General features: G+C 43.0%; 1 protein-coding gene across 5 annotated transcripts in view; it reads left to right on the top strand.

Moving 5' to 3' along the window:
• gbe1b (glucan (1,4-alpha-), branching enzyme 1b) overlaps positions 1-22225 on the top strand; it is a 523715-nt gene that overhangs the window by 93581 nt on the left and 407909 nt on the right. For all 5 annotated transcript variants that reach the window (XM_072259817.1, XM_072259815.1, XM_072259814.1 and 2 more), the window contains exon 2: positions 10221-10390. In XM_072259817.1, coding sequence (XP_072115918.1) covers positions 10221-10390 — 170 coding nt within the window. The remainder of the gene's footprint in view (positions 1-10220; positions 10391-22225) is intronic.

Below are 22225 nucleotides of genomic sequence, written 5' to 3'. Positions count from 1 at the left end.
GTTTACCCCGAGTAAGACCTTCCAAAAGAGTAGCATAGATAGTCAGGGTAAACCAGATATCAAATCTGGGTTCAGTGACGAAGGTAAGGATGAAGGGAAACAATGAAAGGAGAAGCCCTCTGGTCCGACTTGTCACTGTTATAGGAAACCTGGTCATGTTACGGCTAACTGTTTCCTTCTGAAAAAGGAGGAAAAGGAGGCAGTTCCAGATGCCTGTGTTCAAAATGTTGAAACACCTGTGAACCCACGGGGATCTGAACATTCTGATGAAGCTCTGCCAAAGGCTAAAATGTCTGGTCAAGTTAGGAAAGAATTCCTTCATTTTACGTCAGATAGGTTTGTTTCAGTAAAGGAAGAGTCAACCCTAGTACCGGTGAAAATTTGCCGAGATACTGGGGCTTCTCACTCACTTATGTTCTAAAGTTTGGTGATGACACTGCCATTGGTGAGGTAAATCTTATTCGAGGTATTGGGTGTGACGTTGTTCCTGTACCTCTGCACAAGGTAATTTTGAAGTCAGAGTTAGTTTCACATCTTGTTAAAATAGGACTACGACCCAATTTACTGGTAGAAGGTGTTTCTTTGTTGTTAAAGAATGACCTAGCAGGTGGTAAAGTTGTTCCTGCAGTGCAGCTGAAAACTAAGCCAATCAATGATGATTCAAAGATAGGCCCTAACATTTATCCCTCGTGTGCAGTAACTCAAGCTAGGGCCAAGAGACATGCCAATGCAGATGGTCCTGTGCAGCATGATTTGGCTACTCATGATAGCCCAAAGAGGGAATCAGATTTTGATGACTTGTCAGGGACTTTTCTGCCTTCATTGTTTCACCAGGATCCAGGTATGAAATCTGATAATAAAGATTTATCTCTGTCTAGGAAGGAGTTTATAGCTGAACAGAGCAGAGACCCTGAGATCGAAGCTTTAAGAGAAAGAGCTGTCTCAGGTGAGGAGATTGATAAAGTGCCAGTAGGGTTTTATTTCAAAGATGGAGTGTTAATGAGGATGTGGAGATCACCTGATATTCCTGCAAGTGAGAAATGGGCAATTGTTCACCAGGTTGTAGTTCCTAAAGCCTATAGGAATGAGATTTTAACTTTGGCCCATAGTAAACCCTTGGGTGGCCATCTAGATGTAAATAAAACTGTGAACAAAGTTTTAAAACAATTCTTCTGGCCTAGTTTGAGGAAAGATGTTGCAACATTTTGCAGGACTTGTCAGATTGTGGGTAAACCTAATCAGGTCACCCGAGTGGCCCCACTGCAGCCTATTCCTGCATTTGGTGAACCCTTTTCTAAAGTTATTGTGGATTGTGTTGGCCCATTGCCAAAGATTAAAGCTGGTCATCAGTATTTGCTAACTATCATGTGTACAGCATCTAGATATCCAGAGGCAATACCTCTCAGAAATATAAAAGCCAAAACTGTGTCGAAGGCTCTCGTAAAGTTTTTTACTTTTTTTGGTTTGCCCAAAGAAATTCAGTCTGATCAAGGGAGTAATTTTATGTCAGGATTATTCCAGCAGGTAGTTTATAAACTGGGAGCCAAACAAATTACGTCGTCTGCGTATCATCCAGAATCCCAAGGGGCCTTGGAGAAATTCCATTCTACCCTCAAAACCATGATTAGGACATCCTGGATTGAAAATGAGAAGGATTGGGATGAGGGAGTTCATTTGCTTTCACTTGCAATAAGGGAGTAGTACAAGAGTCCCTAAGCTTTAGTCCCTTTGAATTTGTGTTTGGTCACCAGTTCCGAGGCCCTTTGGCAATATTAAAGGAACAGTGGGTTAACAATGAACTGCATGTTAATTTGCTAGATTATGTTTTGAAGTTCAAGGACAAATTGCAAAGGGCTTGTAGCCTAGTAAAGGAAAATTTAAAATCAGCTCAGGAAAGAATGAAAACTTGGTATGATTAACAAGCCAGAATGAGGTCATTCAAGCCAGGAGATAAAGTCAAACAAAAGGAATTCTGCAGATGCTGGAAATTCAAGCAACACACATCAAAGTTGCTGGTGAACGCAGCAGGCCAGGCAGCATCTGTAGGAAGAGGTGCAGTCGACGTTTCAGGCCGAGACCCTTTGTCACGACTAACTGAAGGAAGAGTGAGTAAGGGATTTGAAAGTTGGAGGGGGAGGGGGAGATCCAAAATGATAGGAGAAGACAGGAGGGGGAGGGATAGAGCCAAGAGCTGGACAGGTGATAGGCAAAAGGGGATACGAGAGGATCATGGGACAGGAGGTCCGAGAAGAAAGACAAGTGGGGGGCAGGACCCAGAGGATGGGCAAGAGGTATATTCAGAGGGACAGAGGGAGAAAAAGGAGAGTGAGAGAAAGAATGTGTGCATAAAAATAAGTAACAGATGGGGTACGAGGGGGAGGTGGCAGAACAAGTGCTACACATGCCCTTACACTTCCTCCCTTACCACCATTCAGGGCCCCAAACAGTCCTTCCAGGTGAGGCAACACTTCACCTGTGAGTCGACTGGGGTCATATACTGCATCCGGTGCTCCCGATGTGGCCTTTTATATATTGTCGAGACCCGACGCAGACTGGGAGACCGCTTTGCTGAACATCTACGCTCTGTCCGCCAGAGAAAGCAGGATCTCCCAGTGGCCACACATTTTAATCCCACATCCCACATCCCATTCCCATTCTGACATGTCTATCCATGGCCTCCTTTACTGTAAAGATGAAGCCACACTCAGGTTGGAGGAACAACACCTTATATTCCGTCTGGGTAGCCTCCAACCTGATGGCATGAACATCGACTTCTCTAACTTCCGCTAATGCCCCACCTCCCCCTCGTACCCCATCTGTTACTTATTTTTATGCACACATTCTTTCTCTCACTCTCCTTTTTCTCCCTCTGTCCCTCTGAATATACCCCTTGCCCATCCTCTGGGTCCCCCCCCCCTTGTCTTTCTTCCCGGACCTCCTGTCCCATGATCCTCTCGTATCCCCTTTTGCCTATCACCTGTCCAGCTCTTGGCTCCATCCCTCCCCCTCCTGTCTTCTCCTATCATTTTGGATCTCCCCCTCCCCCTCCCACTTTCAAATCCCTTACTCACTCTTACTTCAGTTAGTCCTGACGAAGGGTCTCGGCCTGAAACGTCGACTGCACCTCTTCCTAGAGATGCTGCCTGGCCTGCTGCGTTCACCAGCAACTTTGATGTGTGTTGCAGGAGATAAAGTGCTTGTTTTGTTTCCTGTACAAACAAACCCTCGACAAGTTAAGTTTCATGGGCCTGATGAAATTGTGGCTAGAGTTAATGATGTGGACTATATAGTCAAAACACCAGATAGACGAAGGTCAACGCAGCTTTGTCACGTAAATATGCTTAGGCTGTATCATGAAAAACAAACCAGCTGTAGCGGTTGCTGTAAACAAAGATGGATGTGAGCTCTCTGGAAACTTAATAGCTGATCCATCTGAGGCCTATTTTAAACAGGACATCATATCAGCCAGATTGACAAATTCAACTAGTTTGGAAAATATTGATGAGAAACTGGCTCATTTACAGCCACAGCAGCGCCAGCAGATGAAGCAGTTAATTATGAAATTTAAGGATTTATTTCCTGATATCCCAAAAAGAACCACAGTGGCCTTATATGATGTAGATGTGCGTAATAACAAACCTATAAAACAACATCCATATCATATGAATATTGAAAAATGTAAACTTGCTGAACAAGAAATTGAGTATATGTTAGAAAATGCTATTATTAGACCTTCTTCACCTTGTGTCATGGTATCTAAACCAGATGGTAGTCTCAAATTCTGCACTGATTACCGAAAGGTGAATGTTGTAATAAAAAACTAATGCTTATCCAATTCCTAGAGTAGATGATTGTGCAGACAAGCTTGGAAAAGCTAAGTTTCTTGCAAAGATTGATCTGTTAAAAGGATATTGGTGTGTTCCATTAATGGATAGAGGTAGAGAAATTTCTGCCTTTGTGATGCCTCCTGGGTTGTATGAATACAACGTTCTGCCATTTGGAATGAAAAATGCTCTGGGAGCATTCCAAAGAATCATTCTGTATTTCAAGGGTTAGAACACACAGATGCCTATATTGATAATTTAGTCACAGGGAATGACACCTGGGAAGCCCATATCTCTGCAGTGGAAAAACTGTTTGAAAGGCTGTCAAAAGCCAACCTTACAATTAACCTAGCTAAGAGTGAATTTGGCCATGCCACTGTGACCTACCTTGGTTATGTTGTAGGTCAAGGCAGGTTGGTTCCTGTTCAGGCAAAAGTTCAGACAATTTCTGTGGTTCCCATTCCAACCGGGAAAAGGGCTCTTAGAAGATTCCTGAGAATGGCCGGATATTATAGCAAGTTCTGTAAGAACTTAGCTGATGTTGTTCTCCCATTGACTAACCTCCTGAAGAAGGGTGAAAAGTTTGTTTTGACAGAACCTTGTCGGGAGTCATTTGATAAATTGAAAGCTATCTTATGTCACCAACCTGTGCTTAGGTCACCTGATTTTGCCAAGCCATTCTCCATAGCTGTGGATGCCAGTGATGAAGCTGCAGGAGCAGTGTTACTACAAAGGGATGATTATGATGATGTTGGCCATCCTGTGGCTTACTTTTCAAAGAAATTCAATGAGCATCAAAGAAATTATTCCACTATAGAGAAGGAATTATTATCACTTATTTTGGCTTTGCAGCACTTTGATGTGTATGTTTGCACAGCTGAGAAACCACTTGTGGTTTCTTACTAGCTCTTCTTTCAGTTAGTCCTGAAGAAGGGTTTCGGCCCAAAACGTCGACTGTACCTCTTCCTAGAGGTGCTGCCTGGCCTGCTGCGTTCACCAGCAACTTTTATGTGTGTTGCCTGTGGTTTATACAGATCAGAATCCATTGGTGTTCTTGAGTAAGCCGAAAAACAAAAATAGAAGGTTGCTGAGTTGGAGTTTGATTTTGCAAGAGTATAATCTCATGATAACTCACATTAAAGGCAAAGATAATGTAACTACCGATTGTCTTTCCAGATGTTAAACTTGCAATGTTATTTTAATAATGGAGTGGAATTTAATATTTGAATATGCCGCTGCAATATGTTGTATTAGTTTGTAGTGTGCTGTATGATAACCGTATACGTATTGTTCTACATATTGTAGATTGTAGTCAAAATTTTGCTCTTACAGATCAAAATTTTCTCTTGGGGGGGCGTGTTATGTGTCCACAGTTTCATCTTCCTGGGAGTCCATAGTTTCGTTTACTGTGAGCGATACGTGTCCCAGTTTTGTTTTACTAGGAGTCCACAGTTTCGTTTCTGTGAGTGTTACCTTATGACGTATGCCGACGGTATAAAAGAAATGTGGGCATAGTGCTGAGAAGGACTCGGAGGAAAGAGAGAGTGAAGATCACAGGTTTCAAGCTATCCGGGAACAGCTCATGATTGAGAAGGGTACAGTCTAATGCTTACCCAAACCCAAAGGATTGGGTTTATCAGCGACAGACTGTGCATTGTGGAGATGTGTCTGTCCTTCATATGATCCATGGGTGTGGATTTCGTGACAGGCACTTTGTGAAATCATTCTTTGTGGACTTCAGAACAGTATTCCTCGGCTGGGATCTTTGGTAACCGTTTCTTCGTTAGCTAGCTGTGGAATCTTTGGAATTCATCGTGATCGCCTCGTCACTGCATTGTGAATCCACAAGTCTCTCCTCTCACCTATTTCGTGAATTACTGGGACTCTCTGAACTGCCACTTTATGACTGTGCTTGAGTAAGATTTATTAAGAACAGGTTCTAAGTTTGACTGTAAGGGAGCTATAGACGCATAACACTGTTAACTTCTGTTTAAGAAAGTAGTTTATTTAATTTTCTATATTTTTGAGTAGATGTAAATAAATATAGTGGTTCTAATATTAAAACCCAACTCAATTTGTCATCTCTTGCTGCTGGTATGTTACAAAATCGTAACAGAGTATTCAAAGTGTTATATCTCAATACATGGAATATAAGAAATAAGGTGGATGATCTTTTTGAAATATTACAGATTGCCAGATATATTGTAGCCATCACTGAATCATAGCTGAAAGATGGTTGCAGTTGGGAGCTGAATGTTCAAGGTTACACGTTGTATCGGAGGGATAGGAAAGTAGGCAGAGGGGGTGACATGGCTCTACTGATAAAGAATGGCATCAAATCAGTAGAAAGATGTGACATAGAATCAGAAGATGTTGAATTCTTGTGGGTTGAGTTAATAAACTGCAAGTGTAAAAAGACCCTGAAGGCAGTTATGTGCAGAACTCCCAACAGTGGCTGGGATGTGGACCCAGATTACAACAGGAAATAGAAAAGGCGAGTCAAAAGGGCAATGTAATGATTGTCATGGGAGATTGCAACATGTAGGTTGATTGGGAAAATCAAGTTGGTAGTGGATCTCGAGAGTGAGTTTGTTGAATGCCTACAAGGTGGCTTCTTGGAGCAGTGTGTCATTGAGCCTACTAGGGAATCAGCAATACTGGATTGGGTGTTACGTAATGAACTGGAGGTGATTGGAGAGCTTAAGGTAAAGGAGCCCTGAGGAGAAAGTGATCACAATATGGTTGAGTTCAACTTGAAATTTGATAGGGAGAAAGTAAAGTCTGATATAGTAGTGTTTCAGTGGAGTAAAGGAAATTATGGTGGTGTGAGAGGAGAGTTGGTCAAAGTAAATTGGAAGGAGATGCTGCTGGCAGGGATGTCAGCAGAGCAGCAATGGTGCGAGTTTATGGGGAAAAATTAGGAAGGTGCAGGATAGATGTATTCCAAAAAAGAAGAAATGCTCAAATGGTAAAACAATACAACAGTGGTTGACAAGGGAAGTCAAAGCTATTGTAAAAGCAAAAGAGAAGGCATACAACTAAGCAAAAATTAGTGGGAAGATAGAGGATTGGGAAGCTATTAAAAACCTACTGAGAGCAACTAAAAGAACCATTAGGAGGTAAAGATGAAATATGAAAGCAAACTAGAAAACAAGATCAAGGTGGATAGTAAAAGCTTTTTCATGTTTGTAAGAAAAAAATAGGAGAGTGGATATAGGACCACTAAAAATGAGGCAGGAGAAACAATAATGGGGCCAAGGAGATGGCAGATGAACTAAATGAGTATTTTGCATCAGTCTTCACAGTGGAAGACACTTGCAGTGTGCCAGATGTTGAAGGGTACAAGGGAAGAGAAGTGAGTGCAGTTACAATTACACGTTTTCCCTGCTATCTGAAGGGAGAGCGTTCCTATGAAACCGTTCATAAGCCGAAATGGTGTAAAACGAAAAAACAATTACCATTAATTTATATGGGAAAAATGTTTGAGCGTTCCCAGACCCAGAAAATAACCTACCAAATCATAACAAGTAGCTTTAAAGTAACACTAACATATAGTAAAAGCAGGAATGACATGCTAAATACACAGCCTGTATAAAGTAGAAAAAATGTATGTACAATGTAATTTCACTTAACAGAATCGGGAAGATTGAGCCAAAACTGACTTGTAGAAAAAAATCGGCACGTACATGCATGCGCACACACCTGCCTGCCCAAGGCTTCACAGTCATGGTAGTCTTTCTCTGGATAAACACAAGTTTAAAGGGGGTGTCTTTTTTCGTAAAAGCGAATATCCTGTTTTGTTTAGCGAAAACAGATACTAATATAGGTCTTTTGTAAAAGTGAAGTGGCGTGAAGCGAACGTTTATAAAGCAGGGGACACCTGTACAAGGGAGAAAGTGCTCAAAAAGCTGAAAGACCTAAGGGTAAATAAGTCATCCAGACTAGATGAACTGCATCCTAAGGTTCTAAAAGAGGTAGTGCTAGAGATTGATGAGGCATTAGTAATGATCTTTCAAAAATCATTGGATTCTAACATGGTGCCAGAGGACTGGAAAATTGCAAATGTCACTCCACTGTTTAAGAAAGAGGAAGAAAGAAAGAAAATTATAGTCCAGTTAGCCAGAACTTGGTGGTTGGGAAGATGTTGGAGTCAATTGTTAAGGATGAGGTTATGGAGGACTTCGTGACACAAGACAAGGTAGGACAAAGACAGCATGGTTTCCTTCAGGAAAAGTCCTGCCTGATGAACCTGTTGGAATTCTTTGAGGTGATTACAAGTGGGATAGATAAAGGGGATGCAGTGGATGTTATATATTTAGACTTTCAGAAGTCCTTTGACAAGGTGCCACAGTTGAGGCTGCTTACCAAGTTAAGAGCCCATGGTATTACAGGAAAGTTACTGCCGTGGTTCAAACATTGGCTTATTGGTAGGAGACAATGAGTGAGAATAAGAGGATCCTTTTCTAGTTGGCTGCCAGTGACTAGTGGCATTCCGCAGGGGTTGATGTTGGGACCACTTCTTCTTATGCTGTATATAGATGGTTTAGCTGATGGAATATATGGCTTTGTTGTCATGTTTGCAGATGATACAAAGATTGGTGGAGGGACAGGTAGTGTTGAGGAAACAGGTAGGATGCAGAAGGACTTAGATTAGGAGAATGGGCAAGAAAGTGGCAAATAAAATACAATGTTGGAAAATGCATGGTCAAGCACTTTGGTAGTAGAAATAAATGTGTAGACTATCTTCTAAACAGGGAGAAAATCCAAAAATTTGAGATGCAAGGGGACTTGGGAGCCCTTGTGCAGGACACCCTAAAGGTTACTTGCAGGTACAGTCAATGGTGACGAAAGCAAATGCAATGTTAGCATTCATTTCAAGAGGTTTAGAATACAAGAGCAGGGATGTGATGCTAAGGCTTTATAAGGCACTGGTGAGGTCTCACCTTGAGTATTGTGAACAGTTTAGGACCCCTCATCTTAGAAAAGATGTGCTGGTATTGGAGAGGGTCCAGAGGAAGTTCACAAAGATGATTCCAGGAATGAAAGGGTTATCATACAAGGAACGTTTGATAGCTCTGGGTCTGTATTTATTGGAATTTAGAAGGATTGGGGGGGGGGGGGGGGATTTCATTGAAACCTTTCGAATCTTGAAAGACCTGGACAGAGTAGATACGGAAAAGATATTTCCCGTGGTGGGGAGTCTAGGACAAGAGGGGTAGAGGGGTATCCGTTTAAAGCAGAGATGCGGAGAAATGTCTTCAGCCAGAGGGTGGTGAATTTGTGGAATTTATTACCTCAGGCAGCTGTGGAGGCCAGGTCGTTGGGTGCATTTTAGGCAGAGATTGATAGGTTCTTGATTGGACATGGCTACAAAGATTATGGGGAGAAGGCTGGGGAGTGGGGATGAGGAGAGGGAAAAAAGGATCCGCCATGATTAATGGCAGAGCGGATTTGATGGGCCAAGTGGCTAATTCTGCTCCTGTGTGTTATGGTCTTATAGAGAGATTCTGCTGTATGTGTGAGGTCATGCATTTTATGAGGACTGTTGAAGCTAGAGTATACACAATGAATTGTAGAATGGTAAAAAGCATTGAGGAACAGGGGAATCTTGGTGGACATGTCTGATGATCTCTGAATGTTTCTGAACAGATAGATGTGGTGTTGAAGAAGGCAAGTGGAGTCATTGACCTCAACAGCCAGGGCAGGAAATGTAAAAGCAAGGAGATAATGGTGCAACTGTATAAAAACTGATTATGCCACATTTGGGACCATTTACCCTAACAGCCATGGCATGGAATGTAAGAAAAGCAAGGTTATGGTGCAACTTTCTAAAACACTGGTTAGGCCACAGTTGGAGTATTGTGCAAGCACATCTCCAGTTCAGTTTTGGTGACCACACCACAGGAAGATGTGATTTGTACTGGATAGGCTACAGAGAGACAGGACTAAATCTGAGTACATGGGACAATGCCATTGGTTCAGAAAAGCATAAGGAACTATATGAATGTTGGTTGCTGAGTCTGAGCATGATCAATGGCGTCACTCACATCCGGCTACCTCTTGTCCATAGAGTTCTGAGTGTCCTTTGCCGAACTGTTATCTGTTGCAATGCTTGGAGATGTTCTCTGAGTCAGTGGGTGATATGGTGGAGTTGTGCAGATCTGACTATATGTTGTTTCAAATGGGATATCCTTCGAAGGTTGATCTCCTGGGCTCCCGATGCTGATCCTCTCTCTGCCAACACACCCTGTTCTGGTATTTTTCAGACCAAGTCCCGATATCCACATGGTTAAAAATGTTCTCATCTCCTTGTAATTTTTCTTTTCTGTTTTATCTCTGCTTTTGCTGACGTATGTTGGGTATACCCAGTAATTTACCTTTTTTCCTTCTGCAAAGGTACAATAATTTTAACAATTTGCTAAAACAAATTGTTGCAAATGAAGGAAGTCTTGACAAGTTTTCTCGTGGCTACGAATCTTACGGTGTCAACCAACTGGCTAATGGTGGAATTTATTGCAAGGAATGGATCCCAGGAGCAAAATCAGTGTCTCTTGTCGGAGAATTCAGTGAGTATTTACCGTTCATGTAAACTTGATATTACTTGATCAGCACATTAAATATTCCTACTAGTGGTGAAAACTCTGAAAGTAGGAGATTTACAATGTAATCCAAAAAGCTACTGGATTCTCAAGTTTTCTTCTTGTTAGTGTAAATGTTTCTTTGATGACGGTTTCTGGGTCCAAATGTTTTAATGCTATTATTTGTTGTGAATAAAAGGCATTGTGTGATGTGACTGAATTTCCATCAACACATCACCCATAATCGTCTCCTGCATTTCATTAGATTAAGGGCTGAAGGGCTTGTTTATGGTTTTAAAGCAAGTGAGTAATTATGGGTTGACTGGAAGTAGACTTACTGCTGTGATTTAGGTCACAGGATGTTATGAAGAAAAGCATTGAGCTATAGATACAATGTTGAGGTTCTGGAGAAGAAAAATGTTTAGGCACAATGAGACTATCAAACTTCAGAGTGTTATGATGTATAGTAATTCTGTATTTAATCATAGACCTGTTCATGATAGATTGGAGGTATTTTGTTCTTTGAGCAGAAGATTATTAATGTTTCCAGCAAAACTATTTACTTGATACCTTTCATCCAATTTAATAGATACAGGGACAAAATTCACATGTTTTCTTATTCATTGGTCTGTTATGGAATATTAAAAGGGAATACTTTATGTTCTAACTTTCACAAACAAAATCTTGCAGATCTGTTCCCATTTGAACTTGCTCCAGGTCTTGTTCACTTGGATTTAGATACATATAGTGAGGTGTGACATTTGCGTTAAAAACCAACACAACCACGTGTTGCCATATATTCCAGCGTCCCTTGTGCCCTCAAACCACAACAGCAACTGTCCTAATGATGGTGTTTTGATAGTGATTACAGGGCGCTTTCTTCTGAATTTCTTGGCAGTCTCCTTCAGTGCCACAACCATTCAAAAGGTCCATGTTCCTGATCATTGATTTTGCATACAGTACTTCAGTTGTCAAGGCTCTCAGTACAGAAATCCTCCCATAAATCTCTGGGCCTTTTTTCCTCTCCCTCCTTTCACAAACTCCTTCAAATAAGTCTTTAATCATCTGCCTAATATTTGAGAATGTCCTTCTGAAATGCCTTGAGAGGTGTTATTGTGTGTGTGTTGCTTGGATTTTCTCTTGTTTATGCAAATAATAAAAGGTCTACATGTTGTAGGATTCACTGCCAGGCATGGTACTTGAGACAGGTTAGACTAGAAAAGCAAAAGACTGCAGATGCTGGAAATCTGCTGTTAAACAAGAAAATGTTGGAAATGGAGAGATGCCTGCATCTTGAAAGGTGAATAAAAAAAGTAAATTATTGAGGCAGATGGATTGGTTTGGTAGATGAAATGAGAGGATGCAGAGTGTTCTGGTAACAATGTACATCATGATATCTGCTGTTCACTAAATTCTCAATTACTCTGCAGTCTGTCCTCTCCACCAAAGAAATGGACACTTGCTAAAATTATTCTAATTCTTAGCTCCATGAATGGGTTTGATACGACTGACCAATGCTAATTGTGTAATTATATTCATTACTGGTGCTGAGATGCTTACATTCATCTGATATTGTAAACCTATGTGCTTTATTTTAATTTGACTTTGAAACATAGAACACCGACAGCAAAACACAGGCCCTTCAGCCCACAAAGCTGTGCCAAATGTGTCCTCACCTTAGAAATTACCTAGGGTTACCCACAGCCCTCTATGTTTCTAAGCTCCATGTACCTATCCAGGAGTCTCTTAAAAGACTGTATCGTATCCGCCTCAGCCACTGTCGCCGGCAGCCCACTCCACGCACTCACCACTCTCTGTGTAAAAAAAAAACTTACCCCTGACATCTCCTCTGTACCTACTTCCAAGCACCTTAAAACTGTGCCTTCTCGTGCTAGCCATTTCAGCCCTGGAAAAAGCCTCTGACTATCCACACGATCAATGCCTCTCATCATCTTGTACACCTCTATCAGGTCACCTCTCATCCTCCATCGCTCCAAGGAGAAAAGGCCGAGTTCACTCAACCTCTTCTCATAATGCATGCTTCCCAATCCAGGCAACATCCTTGTAAATCTCCTCTGCACCCTTTCTATGGTTTCTGCATCCTTCCTGTAGTGAGGTGACCAGAGCTGAGCACAGTACTCCATGTGGGGTCTGACCAGGGACCTATATAACTGCAACATTACCTCTCGGCTCCTAAACTCAATCCCACGATTGATGAAGGCCAATGCACCAAATGCTTTCTTAACTGCAGAGTCAATCTGCGCAGCAGCTTTGAGTATCCTATGGACTCGGAACCCAAGATCCCTCTGATCCTCCACACCGCCAAGAGTCTTACCATTCATAATATATTCTGCCATCAAATTTGACCTACCTACTGAAATGAACCACCTCACACTTATCTGGGTTGAACTCCATCTGCCACTTCCCAGCCCAGTTTTGCATCCTATCAATGTCCCACTATAACCTCTGACAGCACTCCACACTATCCACAATACCTCCAACCTTTGTGTCATCAGCAAATTTGCTAACCCATCCCTCCACTTCCTCATCCAGGTCATTTATAAAAATCACGAAGAGTACAGGTCCCAGAACAGATCCCTGAGGCACACCACTAGTTACCAGCCTCCATGAAGAATATGACCCGTCTACAACCACTCTTTGCCTTTTGTGGGCAAGCCAGTTCTGGATCCGCAAAGCAATGACCCCTTGGATCCCATGCCTCCTTACTTTCTCAATAAGCCTTACATGGTGTACCTTGCATTGTATTAATCTTTGTTTAAGAATAGATCTGTACTTGACTTGTATTGGATTATCTCACTCCAGTGAACAGCTGTTACAGTAGTTATTTACTCCCCCCCTCATTTCCAAACACTTGAATATTCCTCAACGAAGCTGTTGGCTAGATTCCCCCTCCACCCCTTCACCTCTCACCTTCCTGCACCCTAGCAGCCAAACCCGCTCATCTGCTGAAATAAGTTCCATTCAAACATGGTCAAGTTCTGCTAAATGAGCAGACAAATTCTCGATGCAGCAGTTCCGCCTGTCCTTGCACCATATTCATCATTATCTGGGATAGTCATTTCTTTCTGCTGACATTGCAACAAAGAAGGTAGTCATAGAGTACAACAGCACAGAAACAGGCCCTTTGGCCCATCAAATCCGTGTTGAACTATTGCATCGACTTGAATCTGGACCACAGCCCTGCATACTCCTCTCATCCAGATCAAATGCTGAGAGCATTTATAAGGCTTGTAAAACAATTAAGTGCTTCACAATTACCTCTCAGCCAGCCACTGGAAGGATATTAATGGAAGAGTGCAGGCAGGTGTTGGATTTATGTATGCTTTCAGGGATAGCAGTGAGATGTGCAAGGGTGTTTGGTAAGTTTTAAGGGAAGGGAGGGCAGGAGATATTAATTGTGGGGTGTGGTAGATGTGTACAGGCAAGACCAGTGGCTTGGTGAAAGTTGCTGAAATATGTGACTGTGATGACTCGAGAGACGAGTGGAAGGAAAAATGACAAATCTTGCAAATTGGAGACAATAACAGGAAGAAACTATGAAGGAGAGTTACGAGGATAACATTCCAACCAAGAGGAATGCTACAATTGATCAAATGGGCTAAGGGACTGAAGGAACAGAGGGAAGGAGATGTGGGACTGGTCTATTAGGGTTGGGTAAGCCCTGAGTGATCTGCTGGTAGATGTTGTCTCTCAGCCTGATGGCATGTGCTTTCAGTCTTTTGTATCTTCGGACTGATAGGAGGGGTGAAAAGAGAAAATGTCTAGGGTGTTGAGGTTTATTGAGGCAGCAAGAGTGTAGACAGTCCATAGAGAGGAGGCTGGATTTGTGTGATATGCTGAGTGGGTCCACAACTCTGTCTGGTTTCATGCGGTCATGGGCATAGCAGTTTCCATACCAACCTGGATAGAATGCTCTCTGCGGAGCATCAATAAAAATTGGTGAAAGTCAAAGGGGACATGGCAAATTTCCTTAATCTCTTGAGGAAGTAGAGGTGACCTTTCTTTTCATGGCAAACAACATGGTTTGGACCAGGATAGGCAATAGTGGTGATGCTTTGACCTAGCACTTGAAGCTGTCAACCCTGCGGACTTCAGCACTGCTGTGCAATGCCCCCTTGCTGAATGAAATCCATGACCAACTCATTTGTTTTGTTGACATTGAGAGAAAGATTGTTGTCATGACACCATGTCGTCTGCCTGTACAATTGAGTGTGCAGTGGGTAGAGTAAAGGGCAGAGGACATACTCCAGTTTTAGACTTATTGTGGTGGAGATTTCTCTGCCCCTTCCTACAGATTGTGATCTGTTGGTCAGGAATTTGGGAAATCATTTGCAAAAGGTGCTGAGTCCCAGGACAAGGAATTTGAGTACATGTAGGTTACCATATACTATCCTGAAATTCAATTTCTTGCAGGCATTTACAGGAAAATAATGATAAACAATAAAATTTATGAAAAACTGTACATAAAGATTGACAAACAACCAATGTGCAAAAGAAGGCAAATTGTTCAATTAAAAAAGTAAATAATATTACAAACCTAATTTGTAGACTCCTTGATAGTGTCTCTGCTCTCAAACGCATCTCCCCCATTTCACATACATCTGCTCTCACTCCATCCTCCTGCCACCCCACCAGGAATAGGGTTCCCCTGGTCCTCAACTACCACCCCACCGGCTTCCGGGTCCAACATATTATTCTCCGTAACTTCCGCCACCTCCAACGGGATCGCACCACTAAGCACATCTTTCCCTCCCCCGTCTCTCTGCTTTCCGCAGGGATCGCTCCCTACGCGACTCCCTTGTCCATTCGTCCCCCCCATCCCTCCCCACTGACCTCCCTCCTGGCATTTATCCTTGTAAGCGGAGCAAGTGCTACACATGCCCTTACACTTCCTCCCTTACCACCATTCAGGGCCCCAAACAGTCCTTCCAGGTGAGACGACACTTCACCTGTGAGTCGGCTGGGGTGATATACTGTGTCCGGTGCTCCCGATGTGGCCTTTTATATATTGGCGAGACCCGACGCAGACTGGGAGACCGCTTTGCTGAACATCTACGCTCTGTCCGCCAGAGAAAGCAGGATCTCCCAGTGGCCACACATTTTAATTCCACATCCCATTCCCATTCTGACATGTCTATCCATGGCCTCCTCTACTGTAAAGATGAAGCCACACTCAGGTTGGAGGAACAACACCTTATATTCCGTTTGGGTAGCCTCCAACCTGATGGCATGAGCATCGACTTCTCTAACTTCTGCTAATGCCCCCCCCCCGTACCCCATTCGTTATTTAATTATATACACACATTCTTTCTCTCTCTCCTTTTTCTCCCTCTGTCCCTCTGACTATACCCCTTGCCCATCCTCTTGGTTCCCCCCTGCCTTTGTCTTTCTCCCTGGGCCTCCTGTCCCATGATCTTCTCATATCCCCTTTGTCAATCACCTGTCCAGCTCTTGGCTCCATCCCTCCCCCTCCTGTCTTCTCCTATCATTTTGGATCTCCCCCTCCCCCTCCCACTTTCAAATCTCTTACTAGCTCTTTCTTCAGTTAGTCTTGATGAAGGGTCTCGGCCCGAAACGTCGACTGTACCTCTTCCTAGAGATGCTGCCTGGCCTGCTGCATTCACCAGCAACTTTGATGTGTGTTACTTGAATTTCCAGCATCTGCAGAATTCCTGTTTTGTTAGTGTCTCTGCTGGTAGGTTGTGAAATGGGTTCAGAGATGAGGTCAGTGAACCAGTTCGGGAGCCTGATGGTTGAAGGGTAATAACTGTTCCAGAACCTGGTGGCCTGGGACCTAAAGTTGCTCTATCTCCTGCCTGGTTGTAGTGGTGAGAAGAGAGCATGGCCTCGGGTGGTGGAGGCCTTGATGGTGCTACTTTCTTGTGGGAGGACTCTGTAAACATGCTCAATGAGTAGTTTTCTTGGAACTATAGCATTGAAGGTGGATCTGTAATTAATAAACTATAATTTGACTGTGTAACTGATTGCAATAGGCTATTTTAGAAGGGGTGGTGATAGCTTGAAGATGGGCATGGCCCATATAGAGAAAAGCAAATTGAGTGGTTTTATGTTGTAATGGATTTTGTGGATGAGGTCAGCCCAAATGGGCTGGGGAACTTAGACTGGCAAGATACTGGATTGGTGTTAGATGCTGATCAGGGCTGGAGTAAGAAACTATGTTAACAAGTGTCTCTTCCTACCTTCATAATTCTAAACCATAAGACCAGAAGTAGGCCATTCGGCCCATCGAGTGTGCTCCACCATTCAATCATGGGCTGGTCCAACTCTTCCAGTCATCCCCACTCTCCTGCTTTCACCCCCATACCTTTGATGCCCTGGCTAATCAAGAACCTATCTATCTCTGCCTTAAATACACACAATTTGTTGCTGCTCATGGCAACAAATTCCACCGATTTACCACACTCTGACTAAAGTAATTTCTCTGCATCTCAGTTCTAAATGGACTTACTTCAATCCTGAAGTCGTGTCCTCTTGTACTAGAATCCCTTACCATGGAAAATAACTTTGCCATATCTAATCTGTTCTAGCCTTTTAACATTCAGAATGCTTCTATGAGATCCCCCCTCATTCTCCTGAACTCCAGGGAGTACAGCCGAAGAGCTGCCAAACATTCCTCATACGGTAAATCTTTCGTTCCTGGAATCATTCTTGTGAATCTTCTCTGAACCCTCTGCAATATCAGTATATCCTTTCTAAAATAAGGAGCCCAAAACCACACACAATACTCCGTGTGATCTCACGAGTGCCTTATAAAGTCTCAACATCATATCCCTGCTCTTATAGTCTATACCTCTAGAAATGAATGCCAACATTGCATTGGTCTTCTTCACAACCAATTCAACCTGGTGTTTAACTTTTAGGGTATAACGCATTGGATACTGTTGGGGGGGATGACTTACCTGGGACAAGCTGCAGTAGCTGGATCTCTGGCACTGAGTCTGGCTCTGCAGTGCAGAAGGGAAGGGGGAAAAAGAGGAGAGCGGTAGTGATAGGGGACTCGATAGCTAGAGGTGCAGATAGGAGGTTCTGTGGTCGTGACAGAGAATCCAGGATGGTTTGTTGCCTCCCGGGTGCCAGGGTCAAGGATGTCTCTGATCGATTGCATGACATTCTGAAGTGGGAGGGTGATCAGCCAGATGTCGTGGTGCACATCGGTACCAATGACATAGCAAGGAAAAGTGAGGAGATCCTGGACAGTGAGTATAGAGAGCTTGGTAGGAAGTTGAAAAGCAGGACCTCGAGGGTGGTAATCTCAGGATTGCTACCTGTGCTACGTGCCAGTGAGGGTAGGAATAGGATGCTCTGGAGGATGAACAAGTGACTGAGGAACTGGTGTAGGGGGCAGGATTTCAGATTTCAGGATAATTGGGACCTCTTCTGGGGCAGGTGGAACCTGTACAAGAGAGACGGGTTACACTTGAACTATAGGGGGATAAGCATCATTTCAGGGAGGTTTGTTAGTGCTATTGGAGAGGCTTTAAACTAGATTTGCAGGGGAATGGGAACCAGAGTGCCAGAGCTGACAGTGTGGCTGGGCTGAAAATAAATGTTGTTAAAAGTTCAAGCAAATCCGCTAATAGAAAGGTTGTGAGTGGTGGTAAAAATCTTCTGAGGTGTATATATTTCAATGCTAGGAGTATTGCGGGGAAGGCGGATGAGTTGAGGGCGTGGATTGACACGTGGAATTATGATGTCATAGCAATTAGTGAAACTTGGCTACAGGAGGGGCAGGACTGGCAGCTTAATATTCCAGGGTTCCGATGTTTCAGATGTGATCGAGGCAGAGGAATGAAAGGTGGGGGAGTAGCATTACTTGTTAGGGAAAATATTACAGCAGTGCTCAGGCAGGACAGATTAGAGGGCTTGTCTACTGAGTCCTTATGGGTGGAGCTGAGAAACAGGAAAGGTATGGCCACATTAGTGGGATTGTGTTACAGACCACCCAATAGTCAACGAGAATTGGAAGAGCAAATCTGCAGGGAAATAGCAAGCAACTGCAGGAAACATAAAGTTGTGGTGGTAGGGGATTTTAATTTTCCATACATTGATTGGGACTCCCATACTGTTAGGGGTCCAGATGGTTTAGAGTTTGTAAAATGTGTTCAGGAAAGTTTTCTAAATCAGTATATAGAGGGACCAACTAGAGGGGATGCAAGATTGAATCTCCTGTTAGGAAACGAGTTAGGACAAGAGATGGAAGTCTGTGTAGGGGAGCACTTTGGTTCCAGTGATCATAACACCATTAGTTTCAACTTGATCATGGACAAGGATAGATCTGGTCCTAGGGTTGAGGTTCTTAACTGGAAGAAGGCCAAATTTGAAGAAATGAGAAAGGATCTAAAAAGCGTGGATTGGGACAGGTTGTTCTCTGGCAAGGATGTGATTGGTAGGTGGGAAGCCTTCACAGGGGAAATTTTGAGAGTGCAGAGTTTGTATGTTCCTGTCAGGATTAAAGGCAAAGTGAATAGGAATAAGGAACCTTGGTTCTCAAGGGATATTGCAACTCTGATAAAGAAGAAGAGGGAGTTGTATGACATGTATAGGAAGCAGGGAGTAAATAAGGTGCTTGAGGAGTATAAGAAATGCAAAAAAATACTTAAGAAAGAAATCAGGAGGGCTAAAAGAAGACATGAGGTTGCATTGGCAGTCACAGTGAAGGATAATCCAAAGAGCTTTTACAAGTATATTAAGAGCAAAAGGATTGTAAGGGATAAAATTGGTCCTCTTGAAGATCAGAGTGGTCGCCTATGTGCGGAACCAAAGGAAAGGGGGGAGATCTTAAATAGGTTTTTTGCGTCTGTATTTACTAAGGAAACTGGCATAAGGTCTATGGAATTAAGGGAAACAAGTAGTGAGATCATGGAAACTGTACAGATCGAAAAGGAGGAGGTCCTTGCTGTCTTGAGGAAAATTAAAGTGGATAAATCCCCGGGACCTGACAGGGTGTTCCCTCAGACCTTGAAGGAGACTGCTGTTGAAATTGCAGGGGCCCTGGCAGAAATATTTAAAATGTCGCTGTCTACAGGTGAGGTGCCGGAGGATTGGAGAGTGGGTCATGTTGTTCCGCTGTTTAAAAAAGGATTGAAAATTAATCTGGGAAATTATAGGCTGGTAAATTTAACGTCGGTAGTAGGTAAGTTATTGGAGGGAGTACCAAGAGACCGAATCTACAAGCATTTGGATAGACAGGGACTTATTAGGGAGAGTCAACGTGGTTTTGTGCGTGGTAGGTCATGTTTAACAAATCTGTTTGGAGTTTTTCGAGGAGGTTACCAGGAAAGTGGATGAAGGGAAGGCAGTGGATATTGTCTACATGGACTTCAGTAAGGCCTTTGACAAGGTCCCGCATGGGAGGTTAGTTAGGAAGATTCAGTCTCTAGGTATACATGGAGAGGTGGTAAATTGGATCAGACATTGGCTCAATGGAAGAAGCAAAAGAGTGGTAGTAGAGAATTGCTTCTCCGAGTGGAGGCCTGTGACTAGTGGTGTGCCACAGGGATCAGTGCTGGGTCCATTGTTTGGGTCCATTGTTATTTGTCATCTATATCAATGATCTGGATGATAATGTGGTAAATTGGATCAGCAGATTTGCTGATGATACAAAGATTGGAGGTGTAGTAGACAGCGAGGAAGGTTTTCAGAGCCTGCAGAGGGACTTGGACCAGCTGGAAAAATGGGCTGAAAAATGGCAGATGGAGTTTAATGCAGACAAGTGTGAGGTATTGCACGTTGGAAGGACAAACCAAGGTAGAACGTACAGGGTTAATGGTAAAGCAGTGAGGAGTGCAGTGGAACAGAGGGATCTGGGAATACAGATACAAAATTCCCTAAAAGTGGCGTCACAGGTAGATAGGGTCGTAAAGAGAGCTGCCAGACGAGGTGGTAAATGTGGGTTCTTTTTTAACATTTAAGAATAAATTGGACAGATACATGGATGGGAGGTGTATGGAGGGATATGGTCCGTGTGCAGGTCAGTGGGACTAGGCAGAAAATGGTTCGGCACAACCAAGAAGGGCCAAAAGGCCTGTTTCTGTGCTGTAGTTTCTCTGGTTCTATGGTTGTATTGCACAAGGACTCCCTAGTCCCTTTCCAACTCTGCATTTTGAATTCTCTCCCCATCTAAATAATAGTCTGCCCATTTATTTCTTCCACCAAAGTGCATGACCGTACACTTTCCAACATTGTATTTCATTTGCCACTTTTTTGCCCATTCCTCTAAACTACCTAGATCTCTCTGCAGGCTCTCTGTTTGCTCATCACTACCCGCTCCTCCACCTATCTTTGTATCATCAGCAAAATTTAGCCACAAATCCATTAATACCGTAGTCCAAATCATTGACATGCATATTCCATACTCTAAATCATTGACATCCAAGTCAGCCATCCCAGTCATTCCATTAGGTGTGCTGCAGAGATGACCACGTTAGTAGAGTAGACTGTTCGGAGAAAACTGAGTTCAAGGGTTTTCTAAACAAGTAAATATCAGATGCTCCAAAACTAATGATTTTGTGATTGCTGTTTTGTAAATCCTCTCTCACTGAGACAAGACACACTCATCTCATTTCATTTTCCACTCTTGATCATCTCCTCTCTGCTTCCTTGGGATGGAAGTACAATTGATCAAAAAAGTCTTAAGTGCATTTTTCCTTGTGGTATTTATATTTTTTTCCAGTCAATTTTAGCAATGTGTTACATTTATCACCACTTAATTTCTTGCATCTTTTACTCGGAGTAATGAGCTCTTCAGGCTTGTGCAGGGAGTCGAAAAGGTTTTTAGAGAACCTGAATTGGTTAATTGTTTAATGAGTGGCATTAATCATTTAGAGTTTCTTGTGTTTTTCTTGAGCAAATCACTCTTTGTAATGTGGTCTCCTGGTGCCCTCTGTTTAAACTTGTTTAGTTTATTTTGATAGGCTCAGGGATTCTGGCGTACATATATTATTTAAGAGGACACCTGATTAGCACTAATTGCGGGATCCTAGTTTTGAGAATGTTACATCTCACAGAGTTGCTCAGCTGAGCCAACAATGTTCTGTTGGAATTCTTGTGAATAACCTCTGGTCACTGTCTCTACATCGGAGTCTGTCTTTCCTCTACACTTGGGTTCCGACATTGCCAGTACACATCATGACAGCTCACTTCCTGCAAATTCCTTTCTATCTTCTCCCCAATGTTTACTGGTTTGGACCCAGAAAGGGACTGCTTCTCCATTTCCCCTTAATTCTAACCAGAAGGGTTCTGCCTTTGTTGCTCACTGCACTTTCCCCTGTTCAGTGTTATAATGCCATCTTTGTATATTCAAGTAAGATATTGTGCCCATCCCTTCAGAGAACATAGAAATCTACAGCGCATTACAGGCATTTCAGCCCACAATGTTGTGCCGACCATGTAACCTACTGTAGAAACAGCCCAGAATTTCCCTGGTGCATAGCCCTCCATCTTTCCAAGCTCCATGTTCCTATCTAAGAGTCTCTTAAAAGACCCTATTGTATCTGCCTCCACCACTGTCACTGGCAGTGAATTCCACACACTCACCACTCTGTGTGAAAAATCTAATGTTCCTCTTGTACCTGCTTCCAAACACCTTAAAACTATGCCCCCTTGTGTTAGCTATTTCAGCCCTGGGGAAAAGCCTCTGACTATCCACACGATCAAAGCCTCTCATCATCTTGTGCACCTCTATCAGGTCACCTCTCATCCTCCATTCTTCCAAGGAGAAAAGGCCAAATTCACTCAACCCATCCTCATAAGGCATGCTTTCCAATCCAGGCAACGTCCTTG

This window comes from Mobula birostris, chromosome 6 (genome assembly GCF_030028105.1).
Source record: "Mobula birostris isolate sMobBir1 chromosome 6, sMobBir1.hap1, whole genome shotgun sequence".
Taxonomy (NCBI): Eukaryota; Metazoa; Chordata; class Chondrichthyes; order Myliobatiformes; family Myliobatidae; genus Mobula; species Mobula birostris.
Note: the sequence above shows the minus strand (reverse complement) of the source record. Positions and strands in the feature narration are given on the sequence as shown.